The sequence below is a fragment of the Oncorhynchus clarkii genome, chromosome 4 (genome assembly GCF_045791955.1).
Source record: "Oncorhynchus clarkii lewisi isolate Uvic-CL-2024 chromosome 4, UVic_Ocla_1.0, whole genome shotgun sequence".
Lineage (NCBI taxonomy): Eukaryota > Metazoa > Chordata > Actinopteri > Salmoniformes > Salmonidae > Oncorhynchus > Oncorhynchus clarkii.
In genome coordinates this window covers 13,787,932-13,804,746 of record NC_092150.1, presented here as the reverse complement: position 1 = coordinate 13,804,746, position 16,815 = coordinate 13,787,932, and the positions used below count along the sequence as shown (strand labels likewise).

Here is a 16,815-nt window from a genome sequence, read left to right as displayed (position 1 = left end):
AAGTTGTTAACTAGCATTAGCTTTGTTGGCCGCATATTGGTAGTTCCAAATGTTGCCGGGCCCCAGGAATTCCACATGGGTTGTGCGCCCATGGTACACTAAATTAGAAGGGTTGCAGCTACGGGGTTGGGAGCATCTGTAAAACCTACAGGGAGAGGAGCCAACAGGGATAGAAAACACACACACGTAGTTGACATCTACAAAAGAGTACAATGAGATCATCTGAAAATAACTAAGATACTAAACTGAGAGTGGTGTGAAGCCTTCCTCTCATAACTTGTATTTATTTGTTTTTCACATAGCATTCTATAAAACTTTTATGTGATGTTCAATGACATATTTTTTCCAACATCCAAATATCTACAATATTGTGACACAAGCTTTTAAACTGTGCAATAGCTACTTGTATTTGAAACTTTGTCGAAAAGGGTCTCTCCCTCACACACGCACACACACACACCAGCAGCAATTTATAATTGCCCACAACAGACAGATGATGAAGAATAGACTGTTGCATCCTGTCTCCTCTGCTGCTGCTGTGTGTGTAGCCATTGACATGCTAATTGACATGCTAAACCCAGAACCCAGTATGACCTCATTCAGCCACATTGTCCTCTGGCGGTTGTCTGCAGTATGTGGACCCCAGGACTTACAGTACATTCAGTTAGAAAAGGAAATAAAATGCTGCTAGTAAATCAAATCAAATTGCTTTGTTAATGTGCTTTGTTAACACGTGTAGACTAACAGTGAAATGCTTATTTACGGACCCTTCCCAACAATGCTGAGACAAAAATGTAGAAGAAAATAAGTGTGTGTGTGTGTGTGTGTGTCTGATCCCTTCAGAAGGTGTGTGTGCAGTAAGTATGTTTACATACTTACAGTATGTAGCCTAAGCAATGCATCCCAAATATATCTGGTGGAAACTTCAAGGCAAGCGAAATCAACAACACCCGTACTCAGTGATGTTTGGGTGAGTGTTCTTGTTTTATCCAGGCTGTGTTGGCTGTGCCATGCCAGACATAGGCTAGGTGTTGGCTAAAGGAGAAACAGACTGGCAACCAGGCTTGACAGGATAAGTTGCGTTACAGGAGAAGCAATGAAGCAACTCAGAAAGGCACTTTAGGCTGCCCATACAACGAAGTGGTAGGCCTTATCACCGGAAATGATGAGACAGCCTATAGGGAGTCGGTCCGAGAACTGGCAGTGTGGTGCCAGGACAACAACCTCCCCCTCAATGTGAACAAGACAAAGGAGCTGATCGTGGACTACAGGAAAATGTGGGCCGAACAGGCCCCCATTAACATCAACAGTGCTGAAGTGGAGCGGGTCGAGAGCTTCAAGTTACTTTGTGTCCACATAACCAACGAACTATCATAGTCCAAACATACCAAGACAGTCGTGAAGAGGGCATGACAAAACCTTATCCCCTCAGGAGACTGAGAAGATTTGGTATGGGTCCTCAAATCCTCAAAAGGTGCTCCATCGAGAGCATCCTGACAGGTTGCATCACCGCCTGGTATGGCAACTGCTCGGCATCTGACCGTAAGGCGCTACAGAGGGTAGTGCGTACGGCCTAGTACATCACTGGGGCTAAGCTTCCTGCCATCCAGGAACTATATAATAGGCGTGGTCAGAGGAAAGCCCATAAAATTGTCAGAGACTCCAGTCACCCAAGTCAGACTGTTTTCTCTGCTAACCTGTACCCCTGCACAATGACTTGGTACAGGTACCCCCTGTGTATAGCCTCGTTATTATTATTATATATATTTTTTAATTTGACCCCTTTTTCTCCCCAATTTCGTGGTATCCAATTGTTGTAGTAGCTACTATCTTGTCTCATTGCTACAACTCCCGTACAGGCTCGGGAGAGACGAAGGCTGAATGTCATGCGTCCTCCAATACACAACCCAACCAGCCGTACTGCTTCTTAACACAGCGCGCATCCAACCCGGAAGCCAGCCGCACCAATGGAGGCTACACCGTGCATCTGGCAACCTTGGCTAGCGCGCACTGCGCCCGGCCCGCCACAGGAGTCGCTGGTGCGCGATGAGACAAGGAGATCCCTACCGACCAATCCCTCCCTAACCCGGACGATGCTAGGCCAATTGTGCGTCGCCCCACGGACCTGCACGTGTGACAAATAAAATTTGATTTACACTCAAGACGATATTGCTAGCCCCTTAGTTGATTCCAGTTGGAACATTCAAAGCAAAGAATAACCAAGAGCAGATGTTGAATGAAAGTTAATTTAAGTATTTACCAACATATTAGTCCTAACATGAAACATTGGCATTGCATGAAGTTGTTCTCTCATGTGGAATAGGCACATCAGTGCTATGCACAACCCCAGATCAACGCTAGCCCTTTCCCCTAAGCTCTTCATGTTGATCTGAAAGAATTGGATTGGACTCGATTCAACTGCACAACAAATCATCCAATCCACGATAACTTGAATCAGGTATCGGTGCACCCTGTGGGTCCCCCAGGAATGGCTTGAGAAACTCCACAGTTCTAAATCAAGTTTCAAATTAAATTTTATTTGTCACTTGTTTTGTAAACAACAGGTGTAGACTAACAGTGAAATTCTTACTTATGGGCCCTTCCCATCAACGCAGAGATACAAGAAAATGGAGAAATAATAGAAACATAATAATAAAAGCAACGATAACTTGGCTATATGCAAGGGGCACCAGTACTGAGTCCATGTGCAGTGGTACGAGTTAATTGAGGTAGATATGTACATATAACAAGGAATAAAGTGACCAGGCAACAGGATAGATAATTAACATAAGCAGCAGCGTATATGTGATTAGTCAAAAAAGTTTGTGCACAAAGGGTAAATGCAGATAGTCCGGGTAACTATTTAACTAACTATTTAGCATTCTTATTGCTTGGGGGTAGAAGCTGTTCAGGGTACTGTTGGGTCCAGACTGCAACAGCAGAGTGAACAGTCTATGGGCAGTGTGCACTACCCTCTATCACCCCAGTGAAATCCCATCAAAGCAGACACACCTGAAGGTGATTAGCTCATTAGCTCCCCACAGGAGCACACCTGCAACCAGTTAGTGCGTGATTATAGAGGAAGAAACCCGAGTAAACTACCGAAAAAGGGAAAACAAATCGGTTGTGTTTTGTAATGGATAACTGTATATGTACTTGTTTTGGGCAAGTTCATATAGCTGAGGCACCACCAAATATGTTTCTACTATGCATTAAACACATTTCAACTCTCCCCCGGCAGGGACTCTAAACCAAAACAACTGGGCCAACAAGTACCCATCATGCAGCAATGCTAGACAGTCGCCCATCAACATCGAGGAGGAGCTGACACAGGTCAAAGTTCAGTTCCAAAAGCTGGATTTTGAGGGCTGGGAGGAGGCGATGTCTGATAGGACCACCATCAAGAATGACGGCAAGACCGGTATGAGCTCTCAGGTCACCAGAAGTCTCATCATAAAACCAGCCAGTAATGAAACTGAAAAGCTGAAGTAATACAATAAAATAATCAGCCATTAAGTCAGCTAGCTATTCAGTAGCCACACTGCCTGTCTCTGAGCCTGGTGGTCTGGGTCTTAATTACAGTCTAATTATAATATATACAAATATTGAGCATTGTTGTTATAGTGTATACTTATGGCACTTTTTAAACTGATGGTGCAATTACTTGGTTCTGGTGGGGAGATGATTGAAGGTGTTTTTCCCTTTCTTGGTATGAAATTGGCATGAAATATAATACCCTCATGCTGTGAATGTAAATATGTGTGTGAATGTGCGCGTATGTGCATGTACACGTGTGTTCTCCATTGGCAGGCTTCAGGTCGCATCAATATACTATGTGTGGGTGTATGTGTATATTGGTTAATGGGTTCAAATAATGCTCTGTGTGTGTTCTCTCCAGTGGCGGTGAACCCAGAGGGGGACTTCTATGTGAGTGGAGGGGGGCTGAGGGGCAGGTTTAAGGTGGGGAGAATCACCTTCCACTGGGGCCTCTGTAAGGCTTCCTCAGAGGGCTCCGAGCACAGTCTCAGTGGGGTCAAATACCCCCTGGAGGTAAGACCTGACACTCACTCATTATTTCTCCATTCTGATTGATTGTTTTATAGTCAACCAAACTAGGATAAAGTTAACAGATAAGTAGTCCAATTTGTAGAACTTTTCATTTATTTAGCACTGTATCAAAATATATTGTAATAAACGGTATTATAAAAATCCATACCGGTATGTGGATCCATTCCAGTATACCTTAAAATAGTATACGTATATCGCCCAGCCTACTCCCAATGACAGTACACAGGATCTCAACCATATCCTGTATCTTGTCTCTTGGGTGGCAGGGTAACCTAGTGGTTAGAGCATTGGACTAGTAACCGGAAGGTTGCAAGTTCAAACCCCCAAGCTGACAAGGTACAAATCTGTCATTCTGCCCCTGAACAGACAGTTAACCCACAGTTCCTAGGCCGTCATTGAAAATAAGAATGTGTTCTTAACTAATTTGCCTAGTTAAATAAAAAAATAAAATGTGTATTTATTATGGATCCCTATTATCAATCAATCAATCAAATGTATTTATAAAGCCCTTTTTACATCAGCCGATGTCACAAAGTGCTGTACAGAAACCCAGCCTAAAACCCCAGACAGCAAGCAATGCAGATGTACAGTGGGAAGAACAAGTATTTGATACACTGCCGATTTTGCAGGTTTTCCTACTTACAAAGCATGTAGAGGTCTGTAATTTTTATCTGTTATATCTGGAGTATTTATCCTGTCTTATCCTGTGTGCATTTAAGTATGCTCGCTCTAATTATCTCAACTGTGAGAGACGGAATCTAAAACAAAAATTCAGAAAATCACATTGTATGATTTTTAAGTAATTCCTTTGCATTTTATTGCATGCAATACGTATTTGATACACCAGAAAAGCAGAACTTAATATTTGGTATAGAAACCTTTGTTTGCAATTACAGAGATCATATGTTTCCTGTAGTTCTTGACCAGGTTTGCACACACTGCAGCAGGGATTTTGGCCCACTCCTCCATACAGACCTTCTCCAGATCCTTCAGGTTTCGGGGCTGTCACTGGGCAATACAGACTTTCAGGTCCCTCCAAAGATTTTCTATTGGGTTCAGGTCTAGAGACTGGCTAGGCCACTCCAGGACCTTGAGATGCTTCTTACGGAGCCACTCCTTAGGCTGTGTGTTTCGGGTCGTTGTCATGCTGGAAGACTCAGCCACGACCCATCTTCAATGCTCTTACTGAGGGAAGAAGGTTGTTGGCCAAGATCTCGCGATACATGGCCCCATCCATCCTCCCCTCAATACGGTACAGTCGTCCTGTCCCCTTTGCAGAAAATCATCCCCAAAGAATGATGTTTCCACCTCCATGCTTCACAGTTGGGTTGATGTTCTTGGGGTTGTACTCATCCTTCTTCTTCCTCCAAACACGGCGAGTGGAGTTTAGACCAAAAAGCTCTATTTTTGTCTCATCAGACCACATGACCTTCTCCCATTCCTCCTCTGGATCATCCAGATGGACATTGGCAAACTTCAGACGGGCCTGGACATGCGCTGGCTTGAGCAGGGGGACCTTGCGTGCGTTGCAGGATTTTAATCCATGACGGCGTAGTGTGTTACTAATGGTTTTCTTTGAGACTGTGGTCCCAGCTCTCTTCAGGTCATTGACCAGGTCCTGCCGTGTAGTTCTGGGCTGATCCTTCACCTTCCTCATGATCATTGAAGCCCCACGAGGTGAGATCTTGCATGGAGCCCCAGACCGAGGGTGATTGACCGTCATCTTGAACTTCTTCCATTTTCTAATAATTGTGCCAACAGTTGTTGCCTTCTCACCAAGCTGCTTGCCTATTGTCCTGTAGCCCATCCCAGCCTTCTGCAGGTCTACAATTTTATCCCTGATGTCCCTACACAGCTGTCTGGTCTTGGCCATTGTGGAGAGGTTGGAGTCGGTTTGATTGAGTGTGTGGACAGGTGTCTTTTATACAGGTAACAAGTTCAAACAGGTGCAGTTAATACAGGTAATGAGTGGAGAACAGGAGAGCTTCTTAAAGAAAAACTAACAGGTCTGTGAGAGCTGGAATTATTACTGGTTGTTAGGTGATCAAATACTTATTGCATGCAATAAAATGCAAATTAATTATTTAAAAATCATACAATGTGATTTTCTGGATTTTTGTTTTAGATTCCGCCTCTCACAGTTGATGTGTACCTATGATAAAAATTACAGACCTCTACATGCTTTGTAAGTAGGAAAACCTGCAAAATCGTCAGTGTATCAAATACTTGTTCTCCCCACTGTAGAATCACGGTGGCTAGGAAAAACTCCCTAGAAAGGCCGGAACCTAGGAAGAAACCTAGAGAGGAACCAGGCTCTAAGGGGTGGCCAGTCCTCTTCAGGTTGTGCTGGGTGGAGATTATAACAGGTCATGGCCAAGATGTTAAAACGTTCATAGATGACCAGCAGGGTCAGATAATAATAATAACAGTGGTTGTAGAGGGTGCAACAGGTCAGCACCTCAGGAGTAAATGTCTGTTGGCTTTTCATAGCCAATCATTCAGAGTTGGAGACAGCAGGTGCGGTAGAGAGAGAGTCCAAAACAGCAGGTCCGGGACAAGGTAGCACATCCAGTGAACAGGCAAGAGTTCCAAAGCCGCAGGCAGAACATTTGAAACTGGAGTAGCAGCATGACCGGGTGGACTGGGGACAGCAAGGAGTCATCAAGCCAGGTAGTCCTGAGGCATGGTCCTAGGGCTCAGGCCCTCCAAGAGAAGAGATAGAGATAGAGAGAGAGAATTAGAGCGAGCATACTTAAATGCACACAGGATAAGACAGGATAAATACTCCAGATATAACAGACTGACCCTAGCCCCCAACACATAAACTATTGCAACATAAATACTGGAGGGACAGGAGGGATCAGGAGACACTGTGACCCTGTATGACGATACCCCCGGACAGGGCCAAACAGGCAGGATATAACCCCACCCACTTTGCCAAAGCACAGCCCCCACACCACTAGAGGGATATCTTCAACCACCAACCTACTACCCTGAAACAAGCCCAAGTATAGCCCCCGAAGATGTCCACCACAAAACCGAGGGGGGCGCTAACCCGGACAGAAAGATCACGTCAGTGACTCAACCCACTCAAGTGACGCACCCCTCCTAGGGACAGCATGGAAGAGCACCAGAAAGCCAGTGACTCAGCCCCTGTAATATGGTTAGAGGCAGCGAATCCCAGTGGAGAGAGGGGAACCAGCCAGGCAGACCGGCCAGGCAGAGACAGCAAGGGCAGTTCATTGCTCCAGTGCCTTTCCATTCACCTTCACACCCCTGGACCAGACTACACTCAATCATAGGACCTACTTAAGAGATGAGTCTTCAATAAAGACTTAAAGGTCTAGACCGAGTCTGCAAGTCTCACATGGCTAGGCAGACCATTCCATAAAAATTGAGCTCTGTAGGAGAAAGCCCTGCCTCCAGCTGTTTTCTTAGAAATTCTAGGGACATTAAGGAGTTATGCGTCTCGTGACCACAGCGTACGTGTAGGTATGTACGACAAGACCAAATCGGAAAGATAGGTAGGAGCAAGCCCATGTAATACTTTGTAGGTTAGCAGGACAACCTTGAAATCAGCCCGAGCCTTAACAGGAATCCAATGTAGAGAGGCTAGCACTGGAGTAATATGATCACATTTTTTGGGTTCTAGTGAAGATTCTAGCAGCTGTGTTTAGCACTAACTGAAGTTTATTTTGTGCTTTTTTATGGGTAGCCGTAAAGTAGTGCATTGCCATAGTCTAATCTAGAAGTGACAAAAGCATGGATTTTAAAAAATTGCATAATTGTTGGACAGAAAGTTTCAGATTTTTGGAATGTTTTACGAAGTTGCAAAAAAGCTGTCCTTGAAATAATCTTGATATGTTCGTCAAAAGAGAGATCAGGGTCCAGAGTAACGCAGAGGTCCTTCACGGTTTTATTTGAGATGACTGTACAACCATCAAGATGAATTGTCAGATCCAACAGAAGATCTGTTTCTTGGGACCTAGAAACAGACAGCATATCTCTTTTGTCTGAGTTTAAAAGTTTTAAAAATTGCCGCCATCCACTTCCTCATGTCTGAAACACAGGCTTCCAGGGAGGGCAATTTTGGGGCTTCACCATGTTTCATCGAAATGTAAAGCTGTGTATCGTCCGCATAGCAGTGAAAGTTAACATTATGTTTCCGAATGACCCCACCAAGAGATAAAATGTATAGTGAAAACAATAGTGGTCCTGAAACGGAACCTTGAGGAACACTGAAATGTACAGTTGATTTGTCAGAAGACAAACCATCCACAGAGACAAACTGATATCTTTCTGACAGATAAGATCTAAACCAGGCCAGATCTCTCCAAAAGAATGTGCTGATTGATGGTATCAAAAGCAGCACTAAGGTCTCGGAGCATGAGGACAGATGAAGAGCCTTGGTCTGGGCCATTAAAAGGTCATTTACCACCTTCACGAGTGCAGTCTCAGTGCTTTGATCAAAAACCAGACTGAAGTGTTTCGTATACATTGATTGTCTTCAGGAAGGCAGTGAGTTGCTGCGCAATAGCTTTTTCTAACATTTTTGAGAGGAATGGGAGATTCGATAGAGGCAGATTAGTTTTTTTATATTTTCTGGGTCAAGGTTTGGCTTTTTCAAGAGAGGCTTTGTTATTGCCACTTTTAGTGAGTTTGGTACACATCCGTGGATAGGGAGCTGTTTATTATTTTCAACATAGGAGGGCCAAGCACAGGAAGCAGCTCTTTCAGTAGTTTAGTTGGAATAGGGTCCAGTATGCAGATTGACGGTTTAGAGGCCAAGACAATTTTCATCAATGTGTCAAAAGAGATAGTATTAAAAAACTTGGATGTCTCCCTTAATCCTAGGTCCTGGCAGTGTTGTGCAGACTCAGGACAACTGAGATTTAAAGAGGAGTCTGTAATTTGCTTTCTAATGATCATGATCTTTTCCTCAAAGTTTATGAATTTATCACTGCTGAAGTGAAAGGCATCCTCTCTTGGGGAATACTGCTTTTTAGTTAGCTTTGCGACAGCATCAAAAATACATTTTGGATTGTTCTTATTCTCCTTAATTAAGTTGGAAAAATAGGATGATCGAGCAGCAGTGAGGGCTCTTCTGTACTGTCTAGCTAGTCGGAAGACTTCCAGTTTGGTGTAGCGTCATTTCCGTTCCAATTTTCTGGAAGCTTGCTTCAGGGCTCTGGTATTTTCTGTATATCAGGGAGCTAGTTTCTTATGACAAATGTTTTTTGTTTTTAGGGGTGCGACTTCATCTAGGGTAAACAGTAGCTCTAAAAAGTGATTGAGTAGGCTGTATAGATTTCATGACAAGAAGCTCAAAATATGAAAACGCAGTCATTTTTTGAAAATTGAAATTTGCTATCGTAAATGTCAGCAACACCTAAGCCTTTGCGGGATGCGCAGGGATATGGTCACTAGTGTAACCAGGAGGAGAGGCCTCATTTAACACAGTAAATTTATCAGGCTTAAGCCATGTTTCAGTCAGGCCAATCACAAGATTATGATCAGTGATTGGTTCATTGACTATAACTAACTGCCTTGGAAGTGAGGGATCTAACATTAAGTAGCCCTATTTTGAGATGTGAGAGATCACAATCTCTTTCAGTAATGACAGGAATGGAGGAGGTCTTTATTCCAGTGAGATTGCTAATGCGAACACCGCCATGTTTAGTTTTACGCAACCTAGATTGATGCACACACACGGTCTCAATGGGGATAGCTGAGCTGACTACTCTGACTATGCTAATGGCAGACTCCACTAAGCTGGCAGGGTGGCTAACAGGGTGCAGGTCAGGCAGCAGGCTATCTCATTGTGGAGCTAGAGGAGTTAGAGCCCTGTCTATGTTTATAGATAAGATGAGAGCACCCGTCCAGCTAGGATGGAGTCCGTCACTCCTCAGCAGGCCAGGATTGGTCCTGTTTGTGGGTGAGTCCCAGAAAGAGGGCCAATTATCTAAAAAATCTATCTGTTGGAAGGGGCAGAAAACAGTTTTCAACCAGCGATTGAGTTGTGAGACTCTGCTGTAGAGCTGATAACTCCCCCTAACTGGGAGGGGGCCAGAGACAATTACTTGATGCCGACACATCTTTCTAGCTGATTTACACGCTGAATCTATGTTGCGCTTGATGACCTCTGACTGTTTCATCTTAACATTGTTGGTGCCGACGTGGATAACAATATCTCTATACTCTCTACACTCGCCAGTTTTAGCTTTAGCCAGCACCATCTTCAGATTAGCTTTAACGTCGGTAGCCCTGCCCCCTGGTAAACAGTGGATGATCGCTGGATGATTCGTTTTAAGTCTAATACTGTGGGTAATGGAGTCGCCAATGACTAGAGTTTTCAATTTGTCAGAGCTAATGGTGGGACGCTTCGGCGTCTTAGACCCCGTAACGGGAGGAGTAGAGACAAGAGAAGGCTCTACTCTGTACTTACTGGTGGCACAGACACTGTTTCATCCTTTCCTACACTGAAATTACCCTTGCCTAGCGATTGCGTCTGAATCTGGACTTGTAGCACAGCTATCCTCGCCGTAAGGCGATCGTTCTCCTGTATATTATAAGTACAGCGACTGCAGTTAGAAGGCATCATGTTAATGTTACTACTTAGCTTCGGCTGTTGGAGGTCCTGACGAACCATGTCCAGATAAAGCGTCCGGAGTGAAAAAGTTGAATGAAAAAAAGTTAAGTGAGGGAAAAACCAAAAATATAAACGGTAAGTAAAAAGTAAAAACCGTAAAGTTGTCAGGTAGCAAAGTAAGGTTGGCAACAAAACGCACAGCAACACGTAAACAAGTCTGCAAGTTGTGACCGGAAATGTGTAACTCTGTGTTGTTGTATGTGCCGATTTGCTACGCTTTATCTTGGCCAGGTCGCAGTTGCAAACTTGTTCTCAACTAGCCTACCTGGTTAAATAAAGGTGAAATAAAAAAATTATAAAATAAAAGACTTCAAGAAGAGCAGTTCAATTGTTGTGACGAAGGCTTCAGGGCACCCAAGAAAGTCCAGCAAGCGCCAGGATTGTCTCCTACAGTTGATTCAGCTGCGGGATCGGGGCACCACCAGTACAGAGCTTGCTCAGAAATGCAGGTGTGAGTGCATTTGCACGCACAGTGAGGAGAAGACTTTTGGAGGATGGCCTGGTGTCAAGAAGGGCAGCAAAGAAGCCACTTTTCTCTAGGAAAAACATCAGGGACAGACTGATATTCTGCAAAAGGTACAGTGATTGGACTGCTGAGGACTGGGGTGAAGTCATTTTCTCTGATGAATCCCCTTCCCGATTGAATAGGGGCACCCGGGTTGCTTCTCAGCCAAGGGAGTGGGCTCACTCAAAATTTTGCCTAAGAACACAGCCATGAATAAAGAATGATATCAACACATCCTCCGAGAGCAACTTCTCCCAACCATCCAGGAACAGTTTGGTGATGAACAATGCCTTTTCCAGCATGATGGATATTTTGGGTCTATGGCCAGGAAACTCCCCAGACCTTAATCCCATTGAGAACTTGTGGTCAATCCTCAAGAGGCGGGTGGACAAACAAAAACCCATCAATTCTGACAAACTCCAAGCATTGATTATGCAAGAATGGGCTGCCATTAGTCAGGATGTGGCCCAGAATTTAAGTTACAGCATGCCAGGGTGGATTGCAGAGGTCTTGAAAAAGAAGGGTCAACTCTGCAAATATTGACTCTTTGCATCAACTTCATGTATTTGTCAATAAAAGCCTTTGAAACTTATGAAATGCTTGTAATTATACTTCAGTATTCCATTGTAACATCTGACAAAAATATCTAAAGACACTGAGGCAGCAGACTTTGTGCTTCTACACCTGCATTGCTTGCTGTTTGGGGTTTTAGGCTGGGTTTCTGTACAGCACTTTGAGATATCAGCTGATGTACGAAGGGCTATATAAATAAATTTGATTTGATTTGTGAAAATTTATATTTTTGTAATTCTCAAAACGTTTGGCCACGACTGTAGTGTTCAATGACAGTACATAGGATATCAACCATCTCCTGTACCTTATCTCTGTCTGTTCCAGATGCAGATCTACTGTTATGAAGCGCTTCACTTTGAGTCCATAGACCAGGCCATCAAGGACGGGGGCAGGATCACAGCTCTCTCTGTGCTGTTAGAGGTGTGTGTTTGTATGTTGTGACTTGCTATGACCATGTAGTAAATGTCTGGAGCAAATAGTGTGTTAAGTGTTGCTCCAACGGGGGGTGGTTCAGGTAGGTAGGTATTCTAGGTAGATTGGGTGGAGTTGGTGTTCCTGAGGGGGTTCAGGTAGGTCGGTACTGTAAGTAGATTGGGTGGAGTGGGTGTTCCTGAGGGGGTTCAGGTAGGTAGGTACTGTAAGTAGATTGGGTGGAGCGGGTGTTCCTGAGGGGGTTCAGGCACTCTAGGTAGATTAGCTGTCGACACTGACAGGAAGAGTGTATTTGCGCTGTCTGTGTTTATGCGTTTGTGTGGATGTGTGTTTGAGCGCGTGTGTGTGTTCATGCATGTGTGTGTACATGACCTGTGTCAAGAGTGTGTAGTGGATAATTTTGCACCCATACCAGCAAGGTTTTTCATAGTCGATTTACCATTAGGTAGAAGAGGCAATTGACTCATCAAGGTTCCTCGTGAGCTAGCATCATTTAGAAAAAAACTATGCTAGTAATATTATTATTTTTTGTACAATTACACGCACGAGGCCCCTAGATTATGCTACACTCCGCGACCGACCCTGAAATCAATGGGGACAGGATAGTGGAACTGATTACCCACCACAGTATCAGACTGACCACAGATTAGACATGCATTATAGAGTTTGGGTTCAGCTGTGGATTATACAATCTCTAGCTATTAGCTTGCATCAGCGTGAGCTTCAGTTTAGCATCATTGTTAGCTTCAGCTTAGTTTAGCATCAGTGTTAGCTTCAGTTTAGTTTAGCATCATTGTTAGCTTCAGTTTAGTTTAGCATCATTGTTAGCTTCAGCTTAGTTTAGCATCAGTGTTAGCTTCAGTTTAGTTTAGCATCAGTGTTAGCTTCAGTTTAGTTTAGCATCATTGTTAGCTTCAGCTTAGTTTAGCATCAGTGTTAGCTTCAGTTTAGTTTAGCATCATTGTTAGCTTCAGTTTAGTTTAGCATCATTGTTAGCTTCAGCTTAGTTTAGCATCAGTGTTAGCTTCAGTTTAGTTTAGCATCAGTGTTAGCTTCAGTTTAGTTTAGCATCATTGTTAGCTTCAGCTTAGTTTAGCATCAGTGTTAGCTTCAGTTTAGTGGGTCACAGCAGCCTAAAAACATAGAGACACAAAAAAGTGAAGGAGACGAGAGGAAGCCACTGTAGACTTTTGAGAGGTCTGACTAACCTGTTTCTATTCCCTTTTTACAGACAGGCATCGAAGACAATGACAACTACATGGCCATTATCGACGGAGTCAACAGTGTCAGCCGATTCGGTATACCAACCTGACCTCCAGTAATCTTATACTCATCCAATGCTCACCTTAAAATAGTGTATTTAATGTAACGACTCGCTAGGCATGGCTGGTAGGATGTCAATGATGAGGAACATTGACAAGAACAATGGCGTATTTATTCAAATAAATGGGTTCACAAAAAGGATGGTCGAAAAATGTCACTCAAAACCACTCCCACACACAGGGGATAAATTGAACTTAGACTGGAACTTAACTTAAGAGACTAAATAGCTGGGCTGCTATCCAGCTTACCAGCCGATTTGTTCTTTCCAGTTTTTTCTTCCTGTGGAAAGTCAATGTGCACGGGCTTCCTCCAAATGTCTGTAGAGCTCAGCCTCCGGCATCCAGTAAGGAGCACCTCCCCTGTGGAACTGAACCAGCACCTTAAATGAGTCCACTGTGCAGCAGCCTAAAGCTTAGTGTATACTTCCCAGTCAAAATAGTTTGCACATATAATGCGACTATATTTTGTGACGTTGTTTTGTTTGTTTGGGGGTTGGTAGGGTTTTAGCACACACAATTATTTCTTGAGGCAAACCGAAGTTCGTAGCCGAAGTCTACGCCCCTTCGTCAGTGATTGGTCAACAGTAGGGATTTTTCAATTAAAAGTTTGTCTTTCAACTAGACAACTACTTTTCATGCACATTTTTTCCCTTGAAAAATACTGCACCAAACATCTTAGTTAATTTAAAATTGCACTACCTAAGACCTCCTAGGCAAAAATGTAAAAATTAATGACAGATTCCTTGATTTAACTTTGATTCAAACTATGTTGAGGAAGTGTTACTGGGTATGTTGTTGATATGGCATCTCAAGAGGAACAAACAACATTAATATTGCAGCTTTTTTCTAGTTTTTCAAGCGAGGGTCTTTAGGGACTATGTGAAACGAGATGTTCACTTCGCCTAGTCGATTTCTGCTAAGAGCAAACCGAACCTATGTATGCGGACACCTTAACGACGTGGAGTGGCTTCAGGTGCAGGGTGTGGCACTGCAACCTAGCTTGCTGCACCCTAATCTGCTGGTTGTGGTGTGTGGCTGACTCCCCAAATAGTGGCATTCCCCGGCCACACCACCTGGGGCGCCACACTAAGTTAACCAAACACAAAGCCACCTTATCCAAGCGTAGCTATAAACCCCTAGTTTGCGTTTCATTATAGATGTATTACTGCACAGTACTACTTGAAAGTCTGCATAGCCTGGGCCATTAGAAACTGGGTGGTTCGAGTCCTGAATGCTGATTGGCTGAAAGGTATGCCAAAATATTTATTTTTACTGTTCTAATTACCTTTGTAACCAGTTTATATAATAAGGCACCTCAGGGTTTGTGATATATGGCCGATATAGCACAGTTAAGGGCTGTATCCACGCACACCGCGTTGCATTGTGCGTTAGAACAGCCCTGAGCTGTGGTATATTGGCCATATACCACACCTCCTCGTGCCTTATGGCTTAAGTGTAGTAATTCTATCTCAAGGCTATCAGACTGTTAAACAGCCACCACTAACATTGAGTGGCTGCTGCCAACACACTGACACTGACTCAACTCCAGCCACTTTAATAATGGGAATTGATGGGAAATTATGTAAATATATCACTAGCCACTTTAAACAATGCTACCTTATATAATGTTACTTACCCTACATTATTCATCTCATATGCATACGTATATACTGTACTCTATATCATCGACTGTATCCTTATGTAATACATGTATCACTAGCCACTTTAACTATGCCACTTTGTTTACATACTCATCTCATATGTATATACTGTACTCGATACCATCTACTGTATCTGCCTATGCTGCTCTGTACCATCACTCATTCATATATCCTTATGTACATATTCTTTATCCCCTCACACTGTGTACAAGACAGTAGTTTTGGAATTGTTAGTTAGATTACTTGTTGGTTATTACTGCATTGTCGGAACTAGAAGCACAAGCATTTCGCTACACTCGCATTAACATCTGCTAACCATGTGTATGTGACAAATAAAATTTGATTTGATTTAATTCATGCTAATGGCAGTTGAAGTTTGTCATGCAAGTAGGCGTTACAGAGGATTTCAGTGCATCAGCTCATTGTTGTGGGTAATGTCAAGCTCTTATGAAAGCTAGTTGTACAAACTTCTTTGTACAGATTTAAAGTCAAGTGCCACTTTACCCCACAGTCATACACCCACTATCTCACTGTGTCATGATAATGAACATTTGATGTTTGTCGTCTATCCTCTCTTTCTCTCTCACTACTTTATTTAACCTTCCGTGCATTTTCATCTTACAGATGTCCCCCTCTTTTCTCCTCTACCCTCCTTTTCTCAAGGTAAGAGTGGGATGGTGGGTCCCTTCTCTCTCCGTGGCCTCCTGCCCAACTCAACAGATAAGTACTTCACCTACAATGGCTCCCTCACCACCCCACCCTGCACTGATACCGTGGAGTGGATTGTCTTCAAGAACACTGTGGCCATCTCCGACACGCAGGTGTGTGTGTGTGTGTGTGTGTGTGTGTGTGTGTGTGTGTGTGTGTGTGTGTGTGTGTGTGTGTGTGTGTGTGTGTGTGTGTGTGTGTGTGTGTGTGTGTGTGTGTGTGTGAATAAAAGCAGAGAGTGTGTGTGGAAATAATGTTTTTGTTAGTACAGAAGAGAAAGGGAGCGGGAGAGTGCTGGGCGCCTCCTCATCTCCCTATTTGTCCCCTGTCAGATGACAGTTGTTTTTTTATAGTATGAATTGGTTGGGTGGGAGCTTAACATATGCTCCTTCAAGTCGCTATTCATAATTGGTTGTAGCTCTGTGTGTCTGTTTCTTTGTGTGCGTGTGTGTGTGTGTGTGTGTGTGTGTGTGTGTGTGTGAGACCCTTTTTGATAAGGTATCATGTGTGTGTGTGTGTGTGTGTGTGTGTGTGTGTGAAGGCCTCTGTCTATATTTCTTGGATTTAATGATCGCTTGTGTACACCTCAGGTAACACCTGTCAATCACAAATACCCTAAGGGCTACAGGAAAGACACACACACACACACACACACACACACTCTCTCTCACTCATTTGATCAAATCAAATGTATTTATAAACCCCTTCTTACATCAGCTGATATCTCAAAGTACTGTACAGAAACCTAGCCTAAAACCCCAACCAGAAAGCAATGCGGGTGTAGAAGCACGGTGGCTAGGAAAAACTCCCTAGAAAGGCCAGAACCTAGGAAGAAACCTAGAGAGGAACCAGGCTATGAGGGGTGACCAGGTGTGTGCCTTTCCAAATCATGTCCAA

At 43.6% G+C, this 16,815-nt stretch overlaps 1 protein-coding gene across 1 annotated transcript in view; it reads left to right on the top strand.

Moving 5' to 3' along the window:
• LOC139406458 (receptor-type tyrosine-protein phosphatase zeta-like) overlaps nt 1-16,815 on the top strand; it is a 99,624-nt gene that overhangs the window by 52,216 nt on the left and 30,593 nt on the right. The window contains exons 3-7 of the mRNA XM_071149065.1: nt 3,242-3,421; nt 3,899-4,050; nt 12,120-12,215; nt 13,459-13,525; nt 15,874-16,031. Of these exons, the coding sequence (XP_071005166.1) occupies nt 3,242-3,421; nt 3,899-4,050; nt 12,120-12,215; nt 13,459-13,525; nt 15,874-16,031 (653 nt within the window). The remainder of the gene's footprint in view (nt 1-3,241; nt 3,422-3,898; nt 4,051-12,119; nt 12,216-13,458; nt 13,526-15,873; nt 16,032-16,815) is intronic.